At 37.2% G+C, this 13,886-nt stretch overlaps 1 protein-coding gene across 2 annotated transcripts in view; it reads left to right on the plus strand.

Moving 5' to 3' along the window:
* The window catches only part of TBC1D19 (TBC1 domain family member 19), a 151,992-nt gene that overhangs the window by 26,258 nt on the left and 111,848 nt on the right, over positions 1–13,886 (plus strand). The window contains exon 4 of one of the 2 annotated variants that reach the window (XM_039236646.1): positions 5,021–5,096. The exons of the other annotated variant lie outside the window; for it this stretch is intronic. Coding sequence (XP_039092577.1) covers positions 5,021–5,096 — 76 coding nt within the window. The remainder of the gene's footprint in view (positions 1–5,020; positions 5,097–13,886) is intronic. 2 annotated transcript variants of the gene reach the window in all.

Here is a 13,886-nt window from a genome sequence, read left to right on the forward strand (position 1 = left end):
AGTTAGGGAAATAAGTTAATATTTCAGATAACTGAAACTTATCAACACTCTTTTTATTGTTGCCATTTTGGATATTACCCATTTTCTGTCTTTATAAAGCAACCATTCTAACTATACTAAACCTTTTTTTTTTTTGGCAAAATTGGTATCATTATTAAGAAACTCAGTGTTTTTGTTAATCTGGATTTGTCTTCAGAATGTACAGAGCTGTGTAAAACTATTTCTCCTTACAAAAAATATAGATCTAGAGTGTTAGCTTTTGTAGTTTATTCAACATTGCATTATTCATCTGTTATTTATTGAGTACCGACCATGGGCTAGCACTATGCTAGGCACTGGGAATACAGAAATCAATTCCTACCTTCATTGAGTTTATAGTCTAATGGAGTTCTTAGGTCTGCTTTTTTTTTCTTAAACTGCTGTTCAATATGCCTGTGTCTCTAGCATTTTCTAGTTTCTAACACTTCTGTTTTTAACTTGCCCTTTCTAATCTGCTGTTAACTAGGAAACAAGACAATCCAGTTTATCAGAACTGTTTCTAAAATAAAGAGACTCAGATGAAAGCCTGTGGACCTGTGCTTAGACACGCATTTTAAAAATTAATGTTTACTTCTCTGCTTATCATTTTCCCAGTTGGTTTATGAATTCTTAAATAACATCATATATAAGTGCTATCTGTCCTTTGTAGTTGACTGTAATGATACCCCTGGTACTACTCACCAAGGAAGAGATGTTTGTCATGACAAATAGGGTTTTAAGTTTACAATAAGTTTAAAGATGCCACAGGTTGCTTAAATGTGGACATGATGATTTATATCCTTGACTATTACATAGAAAGCTTATAACTGTGTATGTCTTTGTATCCGATACTGGTGGAATAGGAGCATCTGGTTACGTGTCATTCCAAACAGTGAATTTTTACCTGGGGAGCTATTACTGATGATTGCAATTTTTGTGGTGTGATCCATTCCTGAAGATAGTTCTATGACCAGCGAGTGCCTTTTTACTTGATGGCAGGGACAGAGTTTCATTCACTGTCTTATTTTCAGTGTCCTAACAATAAACATTAAATACATATTTTTGAATAAACTTTTGGGATTTTTGAAGGAGTAAGTAATACTACCTTTTATATTCACTTGGATTCTGGAAAAATTGAGAAATAAGATAAAACATAAAGCCAAATAGGATTCAAAATTTTGTTACTGATAAAGACTAGGTAAGAGGATATAGCTTAGTGTAAGAGCTAAATGAGTCCTTTAACTCAACTCCAGAATTAGACTTAACCTTCCAGTTAAATAGCATTAGTGAGCACATTCAGTTTATTATTCCAAAATTTATAAGTTGGATAAGACACTAAACCTCTTCTGTGGTAAGCAAGAAAAGCCCTGGGGAGAATCCAAGAATATTACGGTAAGGGAGCTCTTTTCACAGGGAAGGACATGGACAGAGTGGGGATGTGTTTTCCCTAACAGAAATCAGAAGAGTAAAGTGGACTTCGTATACTGTGTTGCGTTTGTCATTGAAACAAACCATTAGATGGACAAGTAAAGAAAACAAAAAATAAAGTAGAATTTACTAGGTTAAATAATTAGAGTAGGAAAAAAATTGCTCTCTTACCTAATAGATGTGTAGACACATGAACTATACAGAGGATACCTGAAAATTGTTTACTTCATTTTACCTATTTTAGTAAACATGCCAAGGACTTTTGTCCAATTCTTGTTTAAAAGAGAGAAAAATTTCTGTATTCTGTTATTTACCTGAGCTGGAACAGTGCTCAGGCAGTAGACCAGAGTACTTCCAAAATGTTGTTATCACATAACTCTTAGCCTTCTTTTGAATGTTACTCTAAACGTATTTACTATGTGCTATGCACTGAGCTAGGAATTGACGCTAGTGAACAAGCTGGGTAGCCTTTGCTTCATGGAGCTTACATCTCTGAAGCACACACCATTTAAGAAGGCAGTTGTAGTACCATATAAGTGCCGTGATGGGCCAAGCACACGGGGCAGGCACTTAAGTCAGGTTGGGGATGTCATGATGGCTTCCCAGAGGAAGCAGTATTCAGACTGAGATCAAAAGCCAAGGTGGAGTTAGTCAGGGAAAGGAGTAGAGAAGAAAGGTGCTTTAGATGGGGGCAACAAGCTCAGAGACTTAGAATTGGAAACGAGTGGCACATCGGAGGAATGCAGTCGTATGGCTGGGTGGGACAGGGACAGGGACGTGGACATGGTAAAGGAGGATTCTAGATATGTAGGTGAGGATGTGCTGCTTCTTCAAGCATTTTAGGCAGAATCCTAAGAGTGTTTGTGTGTCATTTTAGAATTTCAAGCAGTGTAGTGACATAATCATATTTGCGTTTTATATTCAGTCAACAATGCACTGGTTTCCAGTACGTGCCAGGTGTTACGCTAGACCCTGGAAATACAGTCATTGGTGAATAAGGAAGACATTGCTCTGGGCTCTACAGCCAGGCAAAGTGGAAAATAGGCTGAAAATAGTGCGGAAGCAGGGGAGACTGCTTCAGAACCTGTGGGATGAACACAGGCAAGAGATGTTGGTTGTCTACAACAGTGTCAGTGAGATGAAAAAGGATGAGAAGTATTAGAGGGACTTAGGGGACAGGAAGAGACAAGAGTCAAAGTGATGCACAAGTTTCTGTGCTTTGTTCTTCATCTCTTCCTATAACTAAACGTGAACTCCACAAGGACAGAATTTTAGCCTATTTGTTTAATATTTTCATTACCTTAAACACTCAGTAGGCTCTTATTAAATATTTCCGAATGAATAAAATTCTAAGTTTTTAATGTTTTATTTATTTCTGAGACACACACGCACACACACACACAGCATGAGGAGGGGAGGGTCAGAGAGAGGGAGATACAGAATCTGAAACAGGCTCAAGGCTCTGAGCTGTCAGCACAGAGCCCGACATGAGGCTCGAACCCATGAACCATGAGATCATGACCTGAGCCGAAGTCGGATGTCGGATGCTTAACTGGCTGAGCCACCCAGGTGCCCCATAAAGTTCTAACTTTATTTTGGTTTAATATTAATGATTTTTGGTTTGTGACATCTTCCCTTTTTTTATGGATAAACTTCTTTGTGCATTAAATAACTTAACATTATCAGTACTTTCAAGTTTCGATCCTAAATTTTTAAGTTTTATTAAATTTAGAAATAATTATCATTAATGTGAAAGAATTTTAAAACAATATTTATTCTAAACTACATGTCCCTTTACAAATGATATATTAAACAGTATGAAATATGTAGTTTTTAAAAAAAATTAAATTCAAGTTAATATACAGTGTAGTCTTGGCTTATCTTGCGTATAAAAAGAAATATTAAGGTATATAAAGATCATATATTTTTTCATTTGTGAGTGTGGAAAGGTAATTTATTTAGGTACATGGAGTACAGATTTTATAATTTTTAAAAGATAATTATTTATTTTTGAAGGAGAGAGAAATGAAACTTGAGCAGGAAGGGCAGAGAGAGAGAGAGAGAGATATGGAATCTGAAGCAGGGTCCAGGCTCTGAGCTGTCAGCACAGAGCCTGATGCGGGGCTTGAACTCATAAGCTGTGAGATCATGACTTGAGCTGAAGTCGGATGCTTAACTGACTGAGCCTCCCAGGTGCCTCTGGAGTATAGGTTTTAGTAGAGTAAACAGTTTGCTAGAAATAATTAGTTAGTAAAACTGTTGTCTAGATTGGGTAGACCAGGTTGCTTTTTCTACTCTTTTATGGACATTTGAGCATTTTACACTTAGGTCTTGGGATAGGTGTAATTAAGCTTGGTATATCATAAACACTTTATATGTTAATGTCCCACTCTGGATGAGGTATTTCTTGAAAATTCAATCTATGGTTATTGATTATTGGAACACGATTACTTTACTGTAGATACAAGTGTTACAACTAATTTCAATAGGAGTTATATGTTGTTGTGAAAGAGACTGGAATCTCTAAGTCAATGTGGAACTGTGTGTTTTCCTATTGCCCCCTCTCTCTGTCATTTCATGTCAATCTGTGTCTCCATCATTGTATTTCAACCATTCTGGCTTTTCTGATTTGTAAACACCCCAGATACTCTTAACTCGGGATCTTGTGCTTACTGCCTTTCTGCCTGGAATATTCTTCCCCTAGATCTGTGTGTGGTTGCCTCCTTCTTCTCACTTGTCTTAGTTCAAGCCTTAGCTCCCCTAGACACCCTCCCTATCCTTCCTAATCACTTCTGTCTCATTATCCTGCTCTCATCTCCTCATGGCACTCATTACTCTTGGATATTATTCTATTAACTTGTTCCTTATTATAATTATTGACTGTCTTTACTAAATGTTAAGTATATGAGAGCAGGGGATATTATCTCAATTACCATCGTATCCATAGTATATAAGAAGGCTCAAATATTGTTGAATACATAAACGTTTTCTTAAGAAAACCAGTACATTTAGACTATGATTGTATAGTTACTTAGAAAACAGAAAGAATCCATAACATTTAAAAATCTTATTAAATTTGTGTATATTAAAACATGACTCTTATGGAAGACAGTAATTATATCCTCTCAACTACATTAAAAATATAAAGTGATATGGAAAAGGAAATTGGGAGGAATGAAAAGAGTTGATAGGGAGTTAATGGATTTTTTTGAACCTTAAAACATCCCTCTAAATGTTACAATATTTAAATGCTAAAAATAAAGAGTTCTGGTAATTTTTACATGAACATTTACAAAGCTAATTAATTTTAAAATTCCCTCAGTTTATGAATTCAGATTACTGTGCAGTTCAACTTTTAACAGGCAATTAAATTGCTAATCTGAAACTACAATGCTAGTAGGATAAGAATTCAAGTTTTATTATGTTGTTGTACCTTCTGTAAACACACAGAATTGCTAGCAGACATTCTGTTTCATTTTAGACGTGAACTACAGAGGTAAGTGGTTTCTAATGAAGAAGATTAATTACTTATCGAGATAACGTATAATATTTAGCTGCCTCTTTTTGTCCCTAGGTTTCCTTTACCTAGCCATCCTGCCGCACCTCCTGAGCATCTCAAGGAACCTTTGGTATACATGAGGAAAGCACAGGTTGGCTATTGTTCATTTTAAACTTTATTTTGCCAGGCCAACTTATATAATGCAGAGTGAAAAGTCTGTATTGGTATCAGGAGTATATATCATTCATTATATGGAAGCCTGGGTAAGCACCACTTCAGCCATTTGCATAGTATTTGCATGCTTTTCCTTTTCACTTTCACTGACCCAGGATCACACCTATTTAACTGCAATAATCCTGAAAATGTTGAGTAGAAGAAAGAAAAAATCATGTACCGTACGGGCCTGGAATTTTCAATGTGATAAAAGTATTATGTGACAATTTATTCCTATGCCCTGTGATATTAAAGAATGAGATGAGAATGAACTGATGCACTCTTCCCTTAAAATTTTGGCTCTTGAGGGGCACCTGGGTGGCTTAGTCGGTTAAGCGTCCGACTTTAGCTCAGGTCATGATTTCGCGGTTCGTGGGTTTGAGCCCCGCGTCGGGCTCTGCGCTGACTGCCAGCTCAGAGCCTGGAGCCTATTTCAGAGTCTGTGTCTTCCTCTCTCTCTGACCCTCCCCTGCTCACGCTGTCTCTCTCTCTCTCTCTCCTAGAAATAAATAAAATATTTTAAAAAAATTAAAAAAAAATTTTGGCTCTTGAAACCAGTGATACTGATACTGCATGTGAAATATGTTTGCTCTCACAGCAGGCTGCTACATACTAGCTGTGTTCTGTCACAGAACTCAAACGAACCTATCTGAAGCGGGCTGAAACAACTAAAATTACCTTAAAAATAAAGTAAAATAATTTAAACAAAAAAACTGTAAAGAACTGTTCAAATAGAAGGTTGGTAAGTTCTGTCATAGGCCCCTGACGCTAGACTGTCTGCCTCAGCACGGCCTGGCGCCCCTGCCTCAGAGGCAGCCTCTGCGAGCCTTCCTCACAGCCCTGGGTACGACTGTGTCCTTGCTGCCGCCACAGGGCTTAGTGGACACCACAGAGTTGACCTCTCTCAGGCATAGTCTCAGAAGTTGTCATGAAAGATTTCAAATATACCCCCCAAAGAGCTCCCATAAACCAGTCACCCAGCTCCAACAATTATCGTTGTGCTTCCTTCTACTGCTCCTGAGAAGGACTCTGCTGCTTTATCACGTTCCAAGCAGTGCATTGTTAGGCAGCTTTCTATTATTCAGCTTTTAACCTAACAACCCTTCAAAATTAGATGGTGACGTGAAGCAACGTAAACAAAAAGCATGTTGATATTTTAGGAAACATGTCATATATTCTATCTCTAGATAGTACATTTAGGTCTAGCAATCAGACAGTATTATCGATATGTCATAAAGCGTAATCATTAAGTGATACATGTGTGAAAGAATTGTTTGGTCTTTTGTTGTAAAGATATAAACTCCAAAAAATACACTTGATCTTAGCCAAAAGGCTGAGAAGTGATTAAAAAAAATAAAAGAGTTGGGTCTAAATATTTTTTTGGTAAAATTTGAAAATTTCTCAAAGTTTTAGAAAAAGTATCAGTTTTAGCATATTAGGTGTAAGAAACGTAAGACTAAAGTTGTTTTCCTATCATGACTGAGGAGAAGAGGTAGAGAGGTAAATAATAGGTCCATTCTTCTAGCCTACCACTACTTGTTACTGAGAATACATATGAATGGTAAGTGTATATGTTATACACACACACACATGCATACATACTTCTCTTTTCTTTCCATCCTTACCCACTAACTCAGGTTGGTGCACTATGGCCCAAGGGCCAAATCTGCCCTGCTACCTGTTACACAGCTAACAAGCTAAGAATATGTTTTTACATTTTCACCTGGCTGAAAAACCAAAAGAATAATGATATCTGTGACCCATGAAAATGATAGGAATTAATAAAATATGTCGTATTGGAAAATAGTCTTTTTCATTTATTTACATATTGTCAGTGGGTGCTTTCACACTACAATGTCAGAGTTTAATAGTTGCATAGAGACCTTATGACCTGCAAAGTCTGAAATACTACTGTTTGCCCTATTACGGAAAGTTTGTCAATTCCTGCACTACATTATTCATTCTTCAAGAGCAGGGACTGTATTTTTTTTATCCTCAACATCTAGCACAGTGTGTAGCCCACAGAACACTAAATACATGTTGGCTGAAATAATTGATTCTTTAACTGCGGTCACACTAAATACCTCCTCTACAGGTTAATGTCCGCCTACCTGTCTTCCTGTATGTGTTCTCCTCGAGCCATCTAGTTCTTAAGCTCCCTGATCTTTTGGGCAGTTCTCTCCTTTTTGCACGAAAGCTACGTAGTCTGGATGGCATAACTACCGTCCATCAAGGTGCTGTTCTGCCTGCCGGTCCAACCCTTAGCCTCAGGCTACCTCTGCCATCTGCTCTCTTCTCCCAAACTGTGACATACTTAGGAGGAAACTCACATGAGTTTTATGTTTACCATCAACTTAGTCTAAATCCATTTATCTTTCTGTGGATTCATTTTGCTGCCTATTAGTCCTTTTACTATTGTCATTCATTATCTGATTTCCAGTTAGGTTTTCCCAGAGTTTTCCATACCTGTGTAGCCCCTGATTCTACCTCTCATGCATTTTTAACATCTGCCACGTATTTTATTAAGAGCATTCAGGTCATCTCATTTGGGCTTTGACAGCTTACCTCTTTGCTGCCACATCTTTTTTGCCTCCAGTCTTCTATGATTATCTGTCTACTATACATTTCTTCTGTGAAATCAAACTTGATATGTTTAAAACTGACTCTGTTATGTTATTCCTAAAATGAGCATCTCGTCCTGACCTTCCTATTTCAGTTCGTTTCCATCATTACTATAGTAATTTAGACTTGAAATATCTTTGATATTTTCCATATCCAAATAGTCACTATGTTCTAGAAATTATTTCTTCCTATAGTCTTACAGCCTTCTCTCCTTTATTATTATTATTATTATTATTTACTTTTTAATGTTTATTTATTTATTTTTTGAGAGAAAGAGACAGCGTGAGCAGGGGAGGGGCAGAGAGAGACACACACACAGAATCTGAAGCAGGCTCTAGGCCCTGAGCTGTCAGCACAGAGCCTGATGCAGGGCTTGAACGCACGAACCACGAGATCATGACTTGAGCTGAAGTCAGAGGCTCAACTGACTGAGCCACGCAGGTTCCCCTCTTCCTTTTTATTATTAAAACCATTACCATAGTGATGACAGTGATGATGAAGAGGAGGATGACTACCTTTTATTGAGTGCTAACTTTGTTTCAGACCTTAATTCACATCCTTGTCTTATACTTACACCTCCTGATTTTCAATTTCTCTCTCTTTCCATCTTCATATATACTCTTAACATGATTAACTTTAGCTACAAGCAGATGAAACCTTATAATGTATGTCACTGCCTTCTCACAGATCTTCCGTGACTACGGTTGGCCCACAAGTTCCTACCCCAAAGTGCAACATTTAGGAATTTTTACTGTTTGTCCCTAACTTCCCCTTTCACTTTATCAATCTCTGCTCTCTTATAATTGTCCTATGTGCCCTTCTAGGGGAATCATTTTGAGTATCCCTCTTGCAACTTTTAACACTTTTCTTATTTTATAATCTTGTCCTGGAAAGCTCTTTCTGCCTGCTTAACATTAGGAAAATCCATCTATTTTGTAAGGGCCAGCTCAGATGACATCTCATCTCTGCTGTAGTTATCACCCCTATTGAAAAAGATCTCTGCCTCTTTTGGAAGCCCACTGTCCTTTAGCACACTATCATTTTATGGTTCTTATCACAAGTCACACTCTGTGATAGCAATTTCTGTACACATCTTTTTTACTTTAGGTATAAGCCTCTTGAAAATAGTAACAATTTTAAAACATTTTTGTATACCCATTACATCTATCATACTGACCTTTATGTAGTAAGAACTTAGGAAGTTTGTGTCAAATTAATAATAAAGGCACTTGCCATCTCTTCTAGCCATTATTGTGATATTCAATTAAACGATATTTACTGAATGCCTGCTAGAGGATAGTCTACTATGTGCTCTGGAGATGCAGAAATAAATTAAAGATTCCACCTATGGGTAACTCGTGGTTGAATCACGGAAAGAAAACTAAGACATAAATAGCTGTAATGTAAAGCAGAATGTGCCGTGTGCTGTGGGGAAGGTGCTAAGACGTTCTGTAGAAGCACTAGGGAGGACCTGGACATACAATGTTCTTTATTAAGTTGTTCTTTGCTCTTTACAATCAAAAAGAACTTTAAAAAAAAGTCCAGTTAGTGTTTCCTTCTGCTTTTATGCAGTAAAACAGGTTGGCAGAAAATATTTTGACACTGGAATGAGGAAAAATTTGATTTTTTTTTTCCTATTAAATTTTCATGAGTTATTTGAACTTCACTTAGCTCTTGATTGTGTCTTCAGAGGTGGAATGTAAATCAGCTCTCTGCAGATTTTGGCAGGCTCCACTGGTGTTCAGTTTTCCGGGCTGATGAGGGAAACAGGCTTCTTACACTGCACCAGCATTTCCCAGAGTATTTTCTGCTGAATACTAGCTCTGGGAGATGCTCTACAAACAAGGATTCCCTGGAAAAATAAGTCTGGAACCTGAGGCCCATGCTGCCTACCTCTTGGTGAATCACTGTTTGTCTGTCTGTCTGTTTGTTTACAAATTCATGTCATTTATTTTATTTATTTTTTATTGAGATATAGTTAACACACAGTGTTTCATTAGCTTCAGGGCTTTCGGTGCCCAGCATAGTTTCAGGTGTCCAGCATAGTGACTTGGCAGTTCTGCGTTATGCTATGTTAGCCAGGAAGTAGCTGCCATCAGACAGTGCTATTATGGTACCGGTGACCGTATTCCCCATGCTGTACCTTTCAGTCCTAGAATCACAGTTTATGATTTTTTTTAACAAGGGTTTTAGATTTACAGAAGAATAGAGAAGATATTATAGAGTTCTATAGATATTATAGACTCCACACCTAGTGTCCCCTAATATTAACATCTTGAGTTAGTGTGGTACATTTGTTATAATCAGTGAGCCAATATCAATACATTATTATTAGCTAAAGTTCATACTTTGTGTTTCCTTAGTTTTAACCTAATGTCCTTTTTCTGTTCCAGGGTCCCATCCAGGACACCACATTACATTTGGTTGTCATGTGTCCTTAGGCTCCTCTTGGCTATGACAGTTTCTCAGACTCTCCTTGCTTTTGATGATCTTGACAGTTTAAAAAAATTTTTTTTCAATGTTTTATTTATTTCTGAGAGAGAGAGACAGCGTGAGCAGGTGAGGGTCAGAGAGACACACACACACACAGAATCTGAAGCAGGCTCCAGGCTCTGAGCTAGCCGTCAGCACAGAGCCCGATGTGGGGCTCAAACCCACAAACCGTTGAGATCATGACCTGAGCTGAAGTCGGATGCCCAACCGACTGAGCCACCCAGGTGCCCCAACCTTGACAGTTTTGAGAAGTACTAGTCAGGTATTTTGTAGACTATCCCTCTCTTGGAATTTGTCTAATGTTTTTCTCATAATTAGACTGGGGCTGTGGGTTTTTTGGAGGAAGACCAAAGATGGAAAGTGCCATTTACATTCATCACATCATATCAGGGTATATACTGTCAGCATGGTTTATCAGTGTTGATGTTGACCTTGATTGCTTGGCTTAGGCAGTGTTTGTGAGGTTGCCCCACTGTAAAGTCACTCTTTACCCCTGCCCCCTTGTGTGCTGTACTCTTTGGAAGGAAATCACTATTTATGGTTCATAGATAAGGAGAGACAGTTATATTCTACCTCCTTGAGGTAGGAGTCTCTACAGAAATTATTTGGAGTCTTTCTGCATGGAGGAGTTCTCTCTCCTTCCCCCAGTTATTTATTTATATCACTATGAGCTCATGGATGTTTATCTTATACTTTGGGTTTGAATTTAATACTACCTTAATTTTGTTGCACACAATTTATTTTGGGATATTAAAGGCTCAGAGATGTTCTGCAATAAAGAAACTTTATAATTTTACTTAATTCAGTGTTATTCAAATTTATGTGATGACAAAATCCTATTTCTGTGTAAAATAATTTGGGAACTATTTTGCTATACCTTTTAGAGAAGAAGCAGTGTTTGAAGAAACTGGTATATAATGGGTAATTAAATATATGAAATTTTTGGTGTGAAATAATACTACTGAGCACACAGCTCTAATTATGTGCCAGGTACCATTCTAGTGCTTTACAACTATTTATTCATTTAATATTCATGACAAGCCTATGAGGCATGTTACTCTTATGATCTTAGATAGGTTTAACTTCACAAAACTAGTAGGTGGAAGAGTTGGGATTTCAACCTGGCTAGTCTGGCTCTAGAATCTGTACTACCTGATGATATTCAGCCGATTTCTCTCTCCAGTCGAGAAATGCTCAACCTCAAGACATGCTGTGCGTTGAACTTACCCAGTTCTCTGTCAGTCCAGGGACCTAAACAGAAAGTGAGAATTCTGTTAGTTTTATCTGACTTCAGTTCTCATCCTCTTCCTAACTGGTCTTTCTGCCCTGTGTATTATTATCACTCCATTTCTTAAAACTTCCCAGACTTTTAGGATACAACTGCAACTTCTTATATTTGCTTACAAGACTGTAAATATCTTGCTTCTTTTTACCATTCAAGTCTTACCTCTTGCCCCCTCACACTGCTCCTCGCCATCCTGCCACTCCCTTCTCTCTCTAATCCTACTTGACCTGCTTCAGTTGTTCCAGCAGAACTGTTGCACAGGCCATTGCTTCTTCGTGAAACTGCTTCCCCACCGATCCCACGGATTTCTGGCTAACTTCTGCACGTTTGCAGGCGTCAGGTTACGTGATAGTTTCTTTAGGAAGACTTTCTACACCCGAAATCTCAGATTCCCAGGTATGTTTTCTGTGTCTCTGCTCCTCCACACAGGAGGCACCCTATACTTCCTGTCACAGTGCTTGGGTTGTCTGTATTATCATCTAGCTTCTGCAGTCTCCGTGAAGCAGGATCAGGGTCTCTCTTTTCCCTACTGCGTCTTCAACATCTGGCATAGTGCCTGCCTTGTGGCAGATGCTGAGCAGATACATATCTATTTTTTTTAATGATGAAAGAATTGAATAAAAAAATAGAAAATGTTCCCTCTTTTCCTTACTAATTCCACTTCTAGGATCTTATCCAAAGGGAGGAATCAGGGAAACACAGAAATTTATGTTTGTGATAATATTAAAAAATTTAAAAGACTCTAAATGAATACCAGTAAAGTTTGCATATATGTAGCAGGGTATCTCCAAAAGACAGTGTTCTACAGGCATCAGCAATGTTATTTTTAAAAGAATATAATGAAATACGAAAGCATATGATATTATCTTAAGGAGATAAACCAAAATATAAAACAATATAATTCCACTAATTAAATCTCTCAGTTGTACACATAAATGGATAGAAAAAATGAAAGAAGAGAACAAAATATTAATAATAGTTATTTTTGGCTGATGGAAATTTCTGGATGCTTATTTATTATTCTATTCTTTACATACTGTTTTTTTCCCCAAATCTTCTTGAATAAATGTGTTACTTTTATAATCAGAGAATTACTAAAATCTTTTTCCATTAGAAAGCTGGGTTATAACTATTTTGCTTTATTTTTTCAGACTGAAGAAAGTAATTTTTTAATTTTATAATTTTGTAGTTTTTTATATGTTACGTTAGATGGCTTTTGAACACTTCTTATTTACTTTCATTGTTATAAAAAAGTAGCAAAGCAATCAGTAATACCCAATTAGTGATTTCAATACAGTGTGATTCTTGTGTTAATTTTTCTTCTCATGGCTTAAAAACTACCTTATTTATAAAACTCTTGAAATCCTTTGACTTAATACCATTATTAGGGAAACTGATGTGAAGGCAACAGTAATTTCATTTGGAGAGGATATGGGTTTGGGTAAAAGGTAATGCCTTCCTATTAAACATTTTAAATGTGAAAGGCCATTCATTTTTCTTTTAAATAACATTTTAAAGCTTTATTTATTTTCTGAGTCTTTGGGTAGAAACCATTATTTTCTTTGTATCTTGTATTAGTGCACTGTCATTTCTTAATAGTTTATTTGCCACTTTTACTTTCTCTGTGTGTGCTGAAGATATGTTGACATTTTTATTTAAATAATAGCACAGGAATAACTGCTTTTTTTGAGCATTTATTTTTGAGACTTAGGGCTTATTTAGTCACTGCTGCAGATAGAGCCTGAGAAAAGTTAAGTATCTATAAAACTGGAGTTGAAGTGGACCCTTCAGGATTATCTCATCCAACCTCTGGAGCTCATTTCCTTTTGCTTGAGTACCTCTGAAGACAAGGAAGTCACAATTTCACTAACTTAAGCCATTTTGGTTAAGCCTTTCTACTTGTTGGAAAGTCTGTTTCTTGTATTAAGTGATCATGGTCTCCTTACAACGTTTACTCACTGGTTATAGTCTTGTGCTTGGCACGTAGAAAGGTTCTCTAGGGAACCTAGAGGGTGACCCAGCTTGTGAGAGGCCACTTGCTTCACTTTGGATTTCCCCTCATTGTCAGGAAATTCTATTCCTCTCTCTGATGTCTATAGAAATGACTTCTTTGACTACCCAAGATTTCTATGGGGATAACTTTTCTGATCATCTGACTGAAGTTCTTGCAAGGCGTACCCCGGAAAAGCCTGGCCATCCTTGTCATTGTGTCATCATTACGGAACGAGGGAGGGCAAGACATAGCAAACCGCTGGAGTTACTTTTCTTTCAATATTTTTAAGCTTTTAAAGGAAGTGGTATGTACTCTGTTAACAGCTAGAAGTTTCA

Source organism: Hyaena hyaena, unplaced genomic scaffold (assembly GCF_003009895.1).
Source record: "Hyaena hyaena isolate Hyena2069 unplaced genomic scaffold, ASM300989v1 scaffold_114, whole genome shotgun sequence".
NCBI classification, from domain to species: Eukaryota; Metazoa; Chordata; class Mammalia; order Carnivora; family Hyaenidae; genus Hyaena; species Hyaena hyaena.